This window comes from Chionomys nivalis, chromosome 8 (assembly GCF_950005125.1).
Source record: "Chionomys nivalis chromosome 8, mChiNiv1.1, whole genome shotgun sequence".
Taxonomy (NCBI): Eukaryota; Metazoa; Chordata; class Mammalia; order Rodentia; family Cricetidae; genus Chionomys; species Chionomys nivalis.
Window position 1 is genome coordinate 17,797,079 of NC_080093.1, and position 16,416 is coordinate 17,813,494.

At 47.2% G+C, this 16,416-nt stretch overlaps 1 protein-coding gene across 3 annotated transcripts in view; it reads left to right on the forward strand.

The window, feature by feature from the left end:
- The window catches only part of Hpse2 (heparanase 2 (inactive)), a 611,174-nt gene extending 596,573 nt beyond the window's left edge, over positions 1-14,601 (forward strand). For all 3 annotated transcript variants that reach the window (XM_057778995.1, XM_057778996.1, XM_057778997.1), the window contains one exon: positions 14,436-14,601. In XM_057778995.1, coding sequence (XP_057634978.1) covers positions 14,436-14,601 — 166 coding nt within the window. The remainder of the gene's footprint in view (positions 1-14,435) is intronic.
- Positions 14,602-16,416: the final 1,815 nt, after the last annotated feature.

A 16,416-nucleotide genomic window follows, 5' to 3' on the forward strand; every position in this document is an offset into this window, starting at 1 on the left:
TCAGACAACTGTTGAGCAGGCTGTTGGGTTCCATATCCAGTGCTCAGTTACTGCTTAGAGCAAGAGCCCTCAGTGAGTCCCACTGAGGGCCTCCAAGGAAGCATGCGGTAGTGTCAGCAGAGCAAGCTGCCTCAAAGGGATGAAAGGAGATGCTAGGAAGTGACTTCAGGCTGTAGTGTATCTTTTATAAGTCTCCGGGGCCAGGCTCTGTTCTATATCTGCTAATTCCTTCCTACAGCCTAAAGCTGTTTTAACTCAGAAGAGAATGGAAAGTTCTTGGGGTAAGGGAGATCTAACTACTCCTATCTAGAGCAGCCAGAAGAGGCTGCAGCACAAACAAGAACTGGTCACAAGTGACGGTCGCAGGTCACGGTCAAACCAGCAGTGAGGTCTATTCTGGAGGATGCCAGAAAAATGTGTCTGTTGAGAACATGGACATAATGCTCATTCTCTCAGAACTGTCGTCAAGGTGGGAGGATGGGAAATCTCTGGTAGGACGTCACTACCCGAATGGAAAGTTGAGTGTGCCCGCATCGTGTAGGAAGCGCTCCAGAGCTGCTGGTCAGACAGCACTCTCCCATATCAGTGCTGAACAAGTTCCGAGACCCACACACATTTAATTCTTTATATAAAAGGTTACAGTCATCATTGTAGAATGATTATATCATTCTAGGAACCAGACCAAAGGATACTCTCTGCCCTACAGCATAGGCATTTTTGAAACTAGTATATTCAAGGCAAGAATATTCTGCATCTGGAGGACAACATTCTCACCACCGAATGGTTGACAGAAATGGCAAGAATCGGTTCAGAGAAGAAAGGAAGTTTTGGACTTCATTAGGTATTCATACAGCTGCCTAGCAAAATTCAGCAAATGTGTCCCATAATACTTCAAAATGGCAGAGATAAAAGGGGTTCAGTTAAAAGAGATAAATTTCAAAAACCTTCACTTCAGAGTCAGCTGGTCTGCTGGTCTGCCCGGGCAGAGAGCAAGATGGATGTCCTCAGGAGGGCAGCGGCCCAGACACACTCTTTTTTTGCTTGTTTGTTTGTTTGTTTGTTTTTGTTTTATTTTGTTTTTCAAGACAGGGTTTCTCTGTGTAACAGCCCTGGCTGTCCTAGAATTTGCTCTGTAGACCAGGCTGGCCTCGAGCTCAGAGAGATCCACCTGCCTCTGCCTCCCAAGTGCTGGGATTAAAGGCGTGCGCCACCACCGCCCGGCCACACTATGCAGTTCTACCACTCCCGTTAGTCCCCTGTCCTCTACACTCCCAGACTGTGATTTCAGTGGTCACCAGTCCAGCAACTGCTCCAACCCACTGACGGGAAGGACCACACACAGAGCGTGGGCTCCAAGAGTGAATGGTAAAAGCTGGCTTTCAGAAAATCACCAGCTGTGGGTCTTCTATGGACCTTGTCTCCGCTTCAATGAGAAATGGTCCCACTCACAACCCAGGACGGTGGTCCCATTCTGTACATGTCGGAGGGGAGGAGTACTTGTAAGTGCCATCTGCCATCTACAGAAAGCATCTTCCCATGGCCTCGTGTGACCCCAGATGAAGAAGCTCTCACCTCTAGAGAGTCAGTTCTGCCTGGGTGTAAAGATCTCCAAGATCTTCCCACAAACAGAAGCCGCATCTGGACCCTGGAGGCCAGCTGTAATCTGAAAGGGAGCAGCTCACTTCTGCCTGGGAATCAGGCAGGAGCCATCAGGCTCCAGGGGCTCTCTGTGTCTAGTTCAATGCCATCTAGAGGGGTGGAACACAAAAATCAGAAGCGAGGGAAACACTCTCATCAGAGTAAACATTCTCATACAAGGACTCGAGGGAGGGAAACCAGCATCTGCTAAGAGTTCTGGGTCTGGGTGACATTTGAGGTAATCTGGTTTTGTGCTGTGTCCTCATTCAGAGTCTGGGCTAAGCCACATAAACCAGAGGCTGTTCTGCGTTTCCTGACCACGATTTCAGTCTGTCTGAACACTTAATTCTATGCTGAAACTGAGGCTTGCTCTAATAGCTGTGGTAGCTATTGCCTCATCTGCCCTCTGGAACAGCACCATGCAGGGTGTAGAACAATGTTTGCTTCCCTCCCGCTTTAGAGGTAGAGAGACTGCATCTTAGAGCATGACCTCAGTTATGTAGGAGCTGCACAGCCAGTGACAAAGCAAGAAAGCACCTAGCAGACAATGATCCCTCACCTACAGCCTGTCTTCAGTGCTGTGCTACCCCAAAAGTCCAGCAGTGAGCTATCATAATTACTAAAGACAAACATACCATCAAGTAACTTAAATGCTGTGAGACTGTCTAGGTTCGTCCATCTTGAAATCTGCCCAGAATTCATAGAGTTGGAGAGGTCTCTCCATAGGGCTTGTTATGGGCTGTTTCATTCCAGCCCCATCCAATAATGGTAGTAATCACTCACTGTCTGACTTGAGGTCAGTGTGTGTGCCTCGGACCAGAATGCCCTTTACTTTCTTGTGCAGTATAAACACCTGACCTTCAGGAGCTCTGGAAGGTGGGACTTTTAGTGGTGAGGCTGGGAGGAGATGACTCTAAGGTCCTTGTCTTCAGAAAACTCATCTCTGTTATTAGAAATAAGTCCCTTAAAGGAAGCCGCCTGGGGCCAGTGTCGCTGCGGGGTGCAGAGCGTTTCTGCCTTGAGGGTCATAGGTTCCACACTGATGCTTAAACTTCAGATCTGAATCGACAGAGCTAGAAAATTGCCAGGCCCTTGTGAACCACACATCTTTTGGCCCATCTTCTGAAGAAATGAACATTTTTCTTTCTTCTTTATCCTCATATTGCTTGGGTTTTTCTCCAACTTTCTGAGACATAGCTTTTGCTTTGCTTTCACCACCATTGAATTCTATGTCAGAGAATAGCACTGGCATCTCGCTGCGTGCCGATGGAAAAGTGTCATTTGATGCGCGCCAAACAAAACGTTTCTGAAGACTCAAGTTAGCTCTTGCTGCTAAGACCTTTAAAATAGCTCCATGTCCCTGTTGCAACAGACTCTATGATGCTGTTCCATGGCTGGATTCTGAGCTTGCCTGTTGTAGAAACCCTGAACTTAACTGGACACTACCAACTCCTTATTACCACTAAGTAAGGAAGCACCAGGGTTTGGGTTTGGATGCCAACAGACCTGGTAAAAAGGAGTGTGGCCTCTGGGCCAGCACACTGCTGGACATCTAAGTGCTGCTGACAGTAGCTGGTACCTGGACTGTCAGAACCAGATATACTTCCTACAGGTTTCTGTGACCCTCACTGTCTAAGATCATTCAGATTAATTTCTTTTTTAAAAGTACACCTTTCTATAAAAGTTGTGCAGTTATTGAAAGATGGCTCTCTGGAAGAAAGTTGTCAAAAGATTCAATAAGAAGTTTCTCCTATGATGTGCCTGCCTAAAAGTATTCCAGTTTCTATTGGCGGACACAGCCCAGCTCCTGAGCTGTCCACTCCATGACTCGATGGCTCCAATTACAGGAACGGCCCTCCTTAGATGAGGCTAAAGGTTTCCCTTGTTTTAAGAAAGATGAGCAGAATAGACATATACTTAGGTTTCAACATATCTCCTGCCAGCTCTCATCTATGCCTTGAGGATCCTTAGGATTCTTCAGATGACATAGTTCCAGCTTGCTTGCCCTGTCCCCAATCTCCCTGGCAGCCACCGAGTTGTAGGATCTTACCTCGTGGAATCAGCTTTCTGATTTGTCACTCATCCAATCTTGGGTGAAGACGTCTGAGGAAGAAGAGGAAATGTGCTGTCAGCACAGCCCACTAGTGTCTTCATAGCTTTGCTAACTTCATATTGAAGATGCTATTCTTCAACAATGCGCTCTGCATATATGCAAGATTGAAGATGCTTGGCATCTGCTACTAATGTATTGTTTTCATGAGTTCCCTGAGTCCCATGCCTATTTTTCCATTGGAGTATTAATTTTTCTTATTAAAAGAATATAATTTTGCTCTAATATAAGTCCATATCCCCCTCCAACATTTATCATCTATAATGAACTATATTTTCTAGTATTGAACTAATTTTCCAAGTATTTCATTTTAGGGTATATTTTAACATGAAGTATTTGTTTTTTATCTTGTTCTTTAGGGTTTCCTCCATTCTACTGAAATTACTTAAAAGTGTGTGAATTTATATTCCTGTGCTCAAATGAATATGCACTGCTATCTCCTTCTAATCTCTCTCTCTCTCTCTCTCTCTCTCTCTCTCTCTCTCTCTCATTCTTTCACTCACTTTTGCTCTCCTTGCTCTCACTATCTGCGCTGAGGGTTGAACTCATGGCTTTCTGCCTGGTAGGCACATGCCGTGACGCCGAGCTGTGCAGCCAGAGCGCTTGTATTCATTTCCTTAACCTATTTAAGAGTTGGAGTTTGTTTATAAACAGTAGCAGGTAAGGAACTCCAAGGTGTGATACTTAGACTGAAAGGGTGTGGGAGAACCTGCTAGCCCAAGCAGGCCTTTACCTGGAGAAAAGGGTTCTGTTGGGGCAGATGCAGCCCTTTTGAAAGGTCATTTGGAGCCCCTCAGGAGAAAAGGCAAGTCGTCTGGACACCCCACATAGCAAGAATGCTACCTGGGGACATTTATGAGCTGGCTGTGAGAAAGCAGGGAGATGACACTTTAAACACTGACAGCAAGTCTGTGCTCCAAGTGGACACTGTAGGAAGAAGGAATGCGTGTGAACAAAGGCGTCTGTTAAAAATGATTGTACTTGAGACAATCCTGATGATCCCAAACATGCAGAGAGAAGGAGCCCCAGGGTCTTCAGAGAGTGCAAACTTGCTCATCGGTGCCTAGTAAGCCTTGTTGAACTTAAGGTGTTCTGTGACTCCCGATGAGAAGGTGAACTGTAACCATGCCTATGGCACGGTCTAAGAAAACCATCACATACACATCTAAGAATGCAGCAAAGGCACCGAGTGGACTATTCTTCACCCCCTCTCGCCCAGAGTCTTCCTCTACCTGAACAAAGTTTCTCAGTAAGGAGCTTGTGATGCAAGCCAGGACTTGGAAGGAGCTGGGGATGTGGAAGACTGTCCAAAGGGACAGTGTGTTCAGAGCTTTCTTCCCGGAGTGTGAGGCCACCCCTAAGCCTTCCTCTGCCTGGCTGCCGTTTTACCCTGTGAAGTGCTGCCCACAAACGCCCCCATACTAAGAGGATATCCATGCCACCAGTGTACTGACCTGGGGCAGGGGACCTTAAATGAAGCAGCTCTGGTGACAGGCCAGAAATCTCACCAGTTTATTCACCAAAGATTTCCCCTTGAAAGATTCTCATCTTCTGGGTTAAAGTGTGGCTGCCTGTCATACAGCATGGTAAGAGAGGAAAGAAGGCGCTTTTAATCCAAAGTAAATTCAGACTGTGTCAGTCAGCAGTTGCTTAACTCCATCTCACCCCAGCTGCCAACATCTCTACCCCTCCTGACACCAGTGCTGCTTGACCCTGGCTGTGCTTTGAACAAACTGTGGGTTTCCAAACCCCAGAGTCCACACCACACCCCAGGGCAGTTCACCCAAAATCTCTGGGCTGGGGCTCAGGCTGAAGGACTCTTAAAGCTCCCTCAGTGATTCAAATATGTGACCAAAGTTGGGAACCACTGGCCTTCCATAAACCCTGGGACATGGTCCCAGATGATTTTATATCTTTCCCCATCCAGGCCCCAAGCTATTTTGCCAAAGGTGTGAACGTGCCATGAGCCCCCGGGAATTTTCCATGCCTGAGCAAAAAAGGCTGAGAGCTGATTTTCAAAGCCTTGTTGTTTGTTTTGTTTTAAATCCCAGATTAGTAATGTGCAGATTATAGGATTATGAAATGATTTTCTATTTTGCAGGGACTTGACATTCTAAACCAAGATGTTTGCAGAGCCGCAGCTCTCACTGCTGCTTCCTGAGAGGTTTCCATTTGTTCTCGGCTCCAAATGTGTTTTCCTCCAGCTCACTCCCTACAGCTGCAAGCTTTCTGCATAGCTGTCCATCATGGCTCTGGTCTGTCCCCAGCCTCACTGATTTGGGGACCCTCTATTCAGGCAGGGATTTCTGTCCTTTTCCATAAGACGAGTTCTTCAGGACATAGCCAAAATGGCTCTGAATAGTTGGCACCAAAGTTAAGGGGAGGGAAGGTAAATCCGTAGGCAGTCCTTGTAGACGGAGCAGAGACAGCCTTTGTCTTCTCTGCGGTTTGGTGATGAGGCTAGGCCTAAGTCTTGAACCCACACTCCTAGGCATTAGGAAGGAGGTGGCTTATCCCACAGAAGAAGCCTACAGCACAGAACAGCTCCAGCGGCCACTTTAAAGACCACCCCTTCCATGCTTCTTTCTGCTAAGGAGGCGTAGAGTCACTGCACACATCAGCTGCCCTTTGATATCTATGGATTCTGGAACAAAGGCTAGGTCACAGAGAACATCTTAATTCTTTTTCTTTAGAGCCACATGGAGCACTTGTTTTATAGGGAGCCGTGTCAGAAGTCAGTAAAACTAAGATATTTATCTGCTTGCTTTAATGGATTTCAAGAAGTACTCAGGGAGCCATGACCATAAAGGCTACTTTGAGTGTGGCTTATAGACTATCTCATACTCACATTTGAGTGTGGCTTATAGACTATCTCATACTCACATTTGAGTGTGGCTTATAGACTATCTCATACTCACATTTGGAAAAACTCTGTTCTCCCTGCACTCCGCTGCACGGGACTGCTCTTGCCCGCGCTGCCTCTCCCTGCTTCACACAGGTAGGTCTGGGGAAAGATGCCTCCCTCTCCAAAAAGGATGCATTAACTCTCAGACACAGAACACAGAATAACACAGGAGCTGGGAAGCAGGGAAGGAGAGAGGGAAATCTGCCTCAGGATCTGGAAAAGACTAAAGGTTGAGGGCCACTGTGCTTAGCCAGAGGAAGCCATGCTTCTAGGAAACATTTGTATGGGAGGTCGTTTGAGGCTGCAAGATAAGCTTACAGAGGTTTGGGAGTGCACAGATTCAGGGCTTGTTTTATCTTGGAGGTGGCAAATCTCCCCACATAGAGTACAGGATGCCTGAAGGGTGAGGAGAAAGGCCACAGAGATACACTAGGACCAGACCACAGAAAATGTTGAAATCCAGGCTAAATTTGATTTTCCTTCTATTTGTATTTTTCTTTATAATGCGTTTATTATAGTGTCTTTGGCCACACATTTGCATGCTACAGTGACTTCTGGCTTAGTGGGCAAGGCCTAAGTCTGTTATAATTGACTTTGCACACCACAAAGAACTATGGAGATAGGAGTAATACCCACAAAGCACCACTCGGTGATTGTGGCTCTGTTCTTCACAGCGGGAATAAGACATAGTTAACTGTGGGGCAATGTCTGTAGTTTTTGTATCTGGTTTCTATTGTGCCCTGTGGTTTGACATGGAGCTTTGAGAGAGATCCTTGCAGAATCAAATTTTCTCAAACCACACCCAGATGAGCCCTTCATCTGTTGAAGTTAGCAGTATCAGTATAAATTCAGGTTTCTTAGCTGGGCACTCATCTTGTCTGCCAAGTGTGCTCTTATTTTAAGGCATCAGAAGCACATGGTAGAATCCTATTGTGATTTGGACCATTATGACACAGATTTTGGTGGAACACCAATCAAATCATGACCCCCGAAGCTACTACACACAGAAAAAGCCCATCCATATCCCTTTCAAGGAACCCTGTGCCTTATAAAACAGTCCTAGGGGGTAATGCGGGGGGGGGGGGGGGGCACGGCTGCTAGATCAAAGGTCTTTAGACCCTCGGTGTGCCCTTCGGATGGTAGAATGAAGGGTAAATTATTTCATCAGCTTCAAGCAGGGGGTCTCCTAGAGGGGTGAAGGGAAACAGAAGATTCCTTGCCCATCTTCTCTCCGGTCTCCTTTCTGTCGCAGCGGTGGGGAGCGTAGAGAAGTACACTGACTGGAACTCAAACGGTCCTGAACTACTGTGGTAGGCAGACTGCTGCGTAAGAGCTACAGAGGATGAAGAAAGGAGGGGAGTGAGTGTAGCAAACAGCCTGTGGACCAAGCTACTACCTGATGGCGCTTAGAGGGAGAATGGGCTTTTTGGTAGGGTCTCCCAGATGCTATTAGTCAAAAGCTCAGGGATCCTTAGAGGATCGACATTGCTCAGGGACACGTGAAAGGAACTTCCTTTTCTCTGCCTCTCCTGGAGCAGGAGCAAGCCCCAGGGTTCCGAAGCCTGGCTGAGCCTCTCCAAGTCTCTAACCTGGCCCTGACCTGGAGGAGGGCAGGGCAGCTGCACACACCAGTTTCCCAGCCCAGCTCGGGAAACCGTGCTAACAGGTGCGGCGGGGGGCGGCTGAGGACCCGGAGCCCCAAAGAGCCTGGCGCCCGCGGCCAGCGACTCCGCACCTGCGGCAGGATCCCCCTAGGCACACTGGCTGGGAAGCCCGCACCGCAGCGGGAACCGCAGCCCTGCTTGCCTCTTTCCTTAATATTGGGCACCATTCCAGGAGGGACCCATGCCAAGAGGGCCATAGTGAAGTTTGGGTTAGGGTTTGATTGATACTGCGATTTGTTCCTTTGACACGCCAAGCACAGGTACGTACAAGTCCCGGCCTTGGGGAGATGGAGTGAGGACAGCGGAGACCAGAGAACAAGTTTGACTTCCTGGGAGCAGCCTTGCATGCTGGCTCTCCCCTCGCTGTTGTATAGGACAAGAGTGCCCCCTAGTGGCTCAAAATTAAGCACAAGGAGAGAGCCGGTGTTTGAAGCACACGTGCTAGTTAACATACAGATTCTTGTTCAGTCTCCTGTCTCCTTTCTTGCCTTCAGTCATATTATTTACGATCTAGAAGCCTACCGGAAGTGGCCGAAAAACCTAGCCAGACCTGCACATTTAATGTCTGCGATCTAGACTGAGTTCAATTTCTGGACTTGTAGTCTATTGTCTTTCCTGTCTGGGCTGTAGTTCTTCTGACTGTACAGTTATTTTTAATATTTTTTTATTGACCATCGGTTGTGTGCGTGACTAGATAATGAAGAGTGAGACGGTCACCGGCCTTCCTATCTGGGGCTAGGGCAAGCAGCCACAATTGGGATCCACGCTGAGGACCAAGAAGTGCTGGGAATTTTTTTGAGGAGCACCTGTACCTGATCTAAATAGCAGTCAAGATGATCAAGAAGTTAGGGGGCTAGAAAGACAGTTCAGTATTACAAGCAGGTAGTGTTCTCGCAGAGGACCCGTTTGGCTCCCCGCACCCATATTGAGCAGTTTCCAGTCTCCCCAGCCCCAGCTCCAGGAAATTCAGTGCCCCCTTCTGGCCCCCATGAGCACTTGAGTCAGTATGCAGATAACACCCCCTCCATGCACACTTAGATTTAAAAATCTATTTTAAAGAAGAAAACACAGCAGCAGCTGGGGGCAGAGTGTGGACAAAGCTCCAGGAACTAACCAGAGAAGCTGCCACGTGGAATGAAAGGTGAGGGGGCCAGGGAGGACCTGGAATGGGTAGAAGTGAGAATCATTTTCTAAGTAGCTGGGAGTGTTGATCATAGGCTGGCTTGTGGCTCTTCAAATGGTCTTCTAAGAGCCATTGAACATCTAGCCGGAACGTCCTGCTCAGATTTCTGTTTGCTCAGGGTCAGTCTAAATTAGACATTGAACTTTGCCTTAGGCCAGCTGTTAGGAATGGGCAGCCAAGACAAAGGAGACCTAGGGTTCATCTGACCGGCCTGTCACTCATTCTCTGGAGAAACCAAAACTCAGAGCAGGCAAATAATTCATGGCAGAGGCTGGACTGGGGTCTTTTTTTTAAATCTCCTCTTCAAGACTCCCCAAAATTCCGGGCAAAATCAGCTCTCAGCAGCTCTCAAGTCTGCTTCTGATCAAACAACCCTGCAAAAGTGTGCACACAGACACACACACGAGAGGTGTGGGGAGGGAGAGGAAGAGAAAGAACATAAATTGCCTTCAAGGTTGCAAAAGGATGTGTTCACTGAACTTTCTATCCTGGGACCTGAGGAAAGTTGAACCCTACTTAAACAGCCGTGACTATTAAGAACCATAATAAGACCTGGAGACTGGACACTGCAAACATGTACTGGAGGGGGTGACCCAGTCAAGAGCTCCCATGAGAGCGGGCAGGGCAGAGGGCTGGACTCTGAATTGACACATCGAATCCCTTTTTAATTAACACGCAAAACTGAGAAAGCAAGTTTAGAACTTGGAAAGTAACTCAATCTTTGTAAAAACAAAAGGCGATAAAATACAGTTGTCCCAATATTTGGGTAGTTTAGACACCCTCGGCAATTCTGGGAAGCAGGAAAATTAGTTCACCATTTAGCGTTTGGTTGAAACACATGATCCAGTAAGGAAATCCTCACAGATGCAGGAAACACGCTGATGGGGCAGGGTTTTCGAGGAAGAAATGTGATCTTGCCGAGTGTTTGCCGAGACTGGGACAGACAACTAGAAAGAGGTGTTCAAGAGGCCAGAACCGAGTTTACCTGTGACCCTGCCAGGGCCACTTACTCTCTCTGGCCTTGTGTCTCAATGGCGAAGTTACAAAAATAACAAAGGTTTGTATATTGCAGGAGGTCCTTTAGCAACTGTGTGTCAAGACTACAGTTAAGGGAATCCCGGCAAATATCAAGCCTGCTTTTTCCTAGCTGGGTGACTGAGATAAGTTTCAGACCCCCTAAACTGTGACTTGCTCATGTGGAACACGAGGCTGCTGAACGCTTGGACTGGACAATCCAGGGAAAGCAAACCTGAGAACCGTGATCTTTGTCTTCTTCATGGATGTGATTACAAACTTACTAGTTTCTCAGTGCACATAACTGAAAGACAATGCTATATTTAGCATGATATGATTTCACGGGTTGATAAATATTGAAAGAAAAACATAAGCAGAAGAAAGAGGACATTGTCCCTCTAAGTGACGGGATCTAAAGATAAGGACGCATGAGGACTCGAGGTCTCAACAGTCTTGCTCACAGGATTAACTCGTGCCAGCCTAGCTAAAAGATGGCCATATAGATTTTTTATTTTTTAGGTGAAAAACACTAGCAATGATCGATGGCCTCCTGTCAGGTGGAAATAAGGTGTCTGGGGAGTAACTGAGAGTCGGTGATAATTTAGATCTTATCTAACATCTCCAAGGAGGGGCAGAGTAATCTCTAGTTAATAGAATCTGTAGAGACACTCTGCAGCCCTCCAGGGAGTCTCTCTAGAGCTGAGAAACTAAAGGAGGAAGTCTAGAAATTATGCAAAGGATCTCAAAAACCATTCATTCACTTCTTCCAAAAACGTTTGTTCCCTGTCCCAGGCGTTTGTGCTCTGTGTTTTCTCAGCCCAGTGAGGGACAAAGCAGCAAATCTGTACACCACAGAGAAAGGAGGGCAGAGGGCTCAACCCAGGGGTTAGAGAAACAGACCTCAGGGACTGCTCAGAGCTAGACTGAGAGTGCAGACAGACAGCTGCCTGCGAGGTGGAGGTCTCTCCGAAAGACCCATACACAAAGCTGCAAGCCACTGAGTTTGCACAAGCCAGGGCAAAGATGCCCAGCTTCCTCAAGTACAGTGACCCTTTGAAAAGCGAGTCACACACCAGTCTTTATCATAAAAGCTCTCTTTCTTGGGCTGGAGAGACAGCTCACCAGCTGATAGTGCTTGCTGCTCTTCCAGAGGCCCGGGTTTGGTTCCTAGCACCCAAATTAGGCAGCCCATAGCCAGATGTAGCTCCAGCTCCACTGACGATTGTAGCCTCTGTGAGCCGCCCCCAAATACATAGCATAGATACAGGTACATATTCACATAAATAGAAAATTTTTCAAATTTAATTATCTTCTAAAAATGTCTAAAAATAATTTTATAACCATTTTAAATGGGCCTGTGTCTTATTAATCCCAACCATATCCCTTGAATATTTTAATCCCACTGTACATATCTGTTTAATATTTTCCTTTGAAGAAATTTATTCCATCTATGTGCAAGATATTTTTTAAATTCTAAACCCATCTTTGCATATTTATGGATTGATAGCCTCCTTACATTGACTGTTCACACACAGACACACACACACACACACACACCTGCCCCTGGGGCCACAGCTGAGACTAGAGAAGCATCTGGAGTCAGCTTCGTAGGGGAGAGATGGAAGGTGGCAGGCAGTACGATAACAATGACCATGTGTAACCAGGTGGCAGGCCAGGAGGCAGCTTCTGAGCCACAACGATAGGGATGAGGGCAGAAATCAGCAGACGTGGCAAGCATTAAAGACAGAATGGGTTTGACTTTGTGGCCCTGGCTTCCCCGGGAGACCCTGGCTTTCTAGCTTGCATGACTGGGTAAGTGGCAGTGTGGTCACAGGTGTTTTTAAAAGCAGAAGCATGGAGCTTGTGACTTTAGGGCTTCTTTGGGCTGCTAAGTTGGCATATGAGTCAGGAGAAGGGCCCGGGGCAGAGCTTCAGCATCGGGAAGCAACATGTGAATAGTGATCAAATTCACCAGTGTCGGAGACACACCCTAAAAGGAGCACAGGTCCTAAGAAGCATCCAGGAACAAAACAGAGGATGGGGCTCGTCATCTGAGTGGCAGGTGAGAAAGGAATGATTCCCATCGACAAGAAACAGCATCCAGAAGGAAGAGAACCAGAGAGGAGGAGCAGTAGTGGGAGTCACGGGGGAAAAGGGCTCTGCAGAAAGGAGCTATGAGAAAGTCAGTTCTGCAGAGCAGCCAGAATGGCCAGGGCCAGAGGTGTGACCACAGCCAGAATGGCCAGGACCAGAGGTGTGACCACAGCAATAAGGAAGAGAACAACAAGAACACCTCCTGCTTGCCTGGCTCTTTGTGCCTCCAAAGCTTGTCCATGCTTCTTAGTTCATATCATCCACACTATAGCTGGGGAATATTCTTACAGGCGCAGAGGTCGAAGGGCGGTGCAGTTGAGGGCTTTGTCAGTCAGCTCCTATGTTAGTGATCCAGCTCCTAAAATTAGAGATTTCAGCCCAGGGTCTTGTCCATGCTCCCCAGTTCTCCCTGTGCCCCACAATGAGGAGACTCAGAGGGGCTGATACAGAGAAGCTGCTTGTTTGTAGTACAGATGGTGGACCATTTGCTTATCACACTTCATTCTGCACTTCCCAGAACCCAATGACATCAGTACTCTGGCAGCATCTGAATGTAAAATGTGTTATCTAATTCCTTGTACCTAATTCTACACATACGAGAGAGCCCTGAGGTTTACAAACAGAGAGGTGACATGCATTCGTGTATGCTTTAGAAAGTTAATCTGTTATTAGACATCTGGTTGTTGGATACTCACATCACCTGAAATAGAATAAGAAAATAGACTACAAAGATATAACCTGTCTGAGGCTTCTTGTGCATCTGCATCCTCCCCCTGCTTTACCTGACTTACCGTTCTAATAGGTAGACTGTCTCCACAGTGAGGAAGTAAAGGCATCCTGACATTTGGAATCAAAAGCGTCTTAATATATTTGATGAAGTCAATACTGGCCTTTGGGTCTATCATCCTACCCCCACACCATCCAGAGGCTGGCCTGACTATTCAACCTGGGTTTCCTGCTTGCTCATTCACCCCTCAGTCATTCCAGCAAGAGAGTGGACTGTTCCCCCTGCTCTGATGGAGCTACTCAACCCAATTCAGTCCATGCGGGACTAGGCCTGGAGCTCTTGGCTATCCCACTCTTCATTGGAAGCAATTTACTGCACCTTTATCTCGGGAATCCATTGCTCTATCAGGCATGGGTCTGATTCTCTCTCTCTAAACTTACTGGTCATTTGTAATGCAGAAGGAACAGAAAACAGAGGCCTCTATACCTCTTGATAATGTTTTGGCCTATTGGTTCAAATGACATCACACAGTGTTGGCACCATGAAGTTTGAATAAGGATCAAGACAGCTGTCACTGGGCAATGCTGACCGATTGTCTGAAAGTGACTTGCAACCTTATTTCCAGATGGCAACCTGATTTGGATCTTTCTGCTGACCCATAAACCTGAACTTCTATGTAGGATGCAAGCGTCAGGAATGGCTGGGGGCTGTTGAGATTCTGTGCCATAAACCAGTGATGGTTGCAGGTTCCCTCCCCTTCAGCCTAGCTGTGTTGTTTGTCTTTTCTAAGTTTGCTATGGATGTGGTTCCTTTTCTATGAGCTGCAAATGTCCAGTTACACAAAAAGAATAAAAATGAACAGGGGAAGTGAGTTGTGGTCACAGATGCCCACATTACCACCTTTTGCTGGTGTTGCTACAGCGGAAATTCCATAAATACTAAATATGAAACGCACTCTTAGACTTGAAATATTAGAGCTGTTATCTTTGTCACTTTCAGAATAACTCTAAACAAGTTGCATGCCAATTGTCTTACCTGTCAAAGACATTAATAAAAGATGCAAGTATGTGATAATGGGTCCTCTATTTCCCCTGCTGTAGGTCAGTGCAGCTGAACGGACAGCCCTTAGTGATGGTGGACGACGGGACCCTTCCAGAACTGAAGCCCCGCCCCCTACGAGCTGGCCGGACATTGGTCATCCCTCCAGTCACCATGGGCTTTTATGTGGTCAAGAATGTCAATGCTTTGGCCTGCCGCTATCGGTAAACCACCCTCTGCTTTAGAGCTGCTGGTGGGCCTGCTGGATTGCTTTCCTGCTCTTCCCCTTGTAGCGCTTAGTCCTCAGCCTCCGCTCCCGTTTGCTGGAGTCAACATAGACTTTCTAAAGAGACTAAGTGTCATAGTGTTAGCTTAGCCTAAGTAGGCGGCATCCATCCCTAAGGAAAATGTAGACACCCTCTGTTCCTATGCAAAGAGAACGGTGTGTGTCTGCTGACACACACCTCACAAACAGGCTGGCAGCATCTTCCAGAGCAGTGTTTCCAAACAGCTGCCTGTAGTCCTGATCCCACAGCAATGCAACTGCAAAGCCCAAGCCCTAGCCTACCGCTGTTGCTGCTGCCCTCAGCAAAGGATGACGAAGGAAAAAGCAAGGGGGAGCTGCAAATCCAATCCTCCCCTAACTCCTCCTTTGTCTGTTTCCTGCTGCTGCCTTGGGTTTCCTGACACCTCTCTTCCCATGGGAAGCAAATGGGTGAGTCAGCTCTGGCCTGCTGGGTGAGCTGTTTATATAGTTTCCTGGCTGATGTATGAGTGTGTGCATCTGGGCTTCTGACAATGGCATCCATCACTGGCTATTCCTCTGGGAAGCGGGTGCTTCACAAGTAGAATTACAGTCGGACTCCGAAGTCTGTAAGGTTCTATTCCTCTGTGAATCTAGATTCCCTCCGGCTTGGAATGGGAGTCAGGTAACAATATTCATTGAGTGGAGAGCAATGTATTAGGCTCCACCAAAAGAAATCATCATTCTTCATGTTGCCAGGAGGGAGAGAATTGTAGTACAAAGAAAAAGCACATTGCAACATCAAGTACATACACATATGCTCACAAACGTGTGCACGCGCACACGCACACACATACCAATCTAATAAAGCAATTTAGATCTTGCCCTCAAACTGAAAGTATTTCAAAGACTCAAGACAGTAAGCCCTTAGTTGTTAGATTGACCAAGACCATGTAGAAGAAGACGGCATGAATCAAAGTCATTGTAAGCATGGATGAACCTTCCCACCTCTTCCCACATAGCTGAGTCTCAGTGGCATTTACTAGGGAGGAAAAACCCCTCTGGTCCTCAAAGATGACCAGATCCATCGTACCCCAGGTGAATGTACTTAAGCATGGTACAAAGTTTTCGGTTAGCTCCATTGAAGAAGGACGGGGAATTGGTCTGATAGCAGAACTGGCAATGATAGGTAGAAGCCTTCTGAGTGGGGCAGGCAAGAGGACCGACTTAAGGCCTGTGGCTGACTTTTATTTGGAAACAATCTTTGGAAACAAGCTTCACTTCAGTGATTTCTGTGGACAGGACTGACCTCAGGACAAATGACAAGAATGGTGCTGCTTTTACTGAGGAAGGGGATCCTTGACACTCTCCTGGGTGTCAGAAAAGTCAGTGACACCGTTTTGCTGTGTACAGACAGGCCTGGGGAAGAAGCTGAGGCCTGTCACTGAGGGAAGCAGCGGGGGTGTTCCTGAGGTGCCTGAAGACTAAGGATTTGGTCCAGTTTGCAAAGTGAGAGACAAGAGGAAAGTCAGACTAACAAGGTGCCCAACGCTTTTCAGCTTGGAGAGCAGGAAACCACCTATCTTCGTTACCTATAAGGGAGACAGTGGGACCGGATTTTGATGTGCTTACTTTCAGTACAGGAGGAGCATCACACAGCAGGTACATTAGGGCAAGAACAGAAGACTGAGGATGGGCTGGACCCGTCAGTAGTCAGCTTGGAAGCATCTAGAGATGGTGGCCCATGAGTCTTCTCACCCAGCAAAGCTCCCAAGGAGCTTCCCTTCCCAGGCACCTTC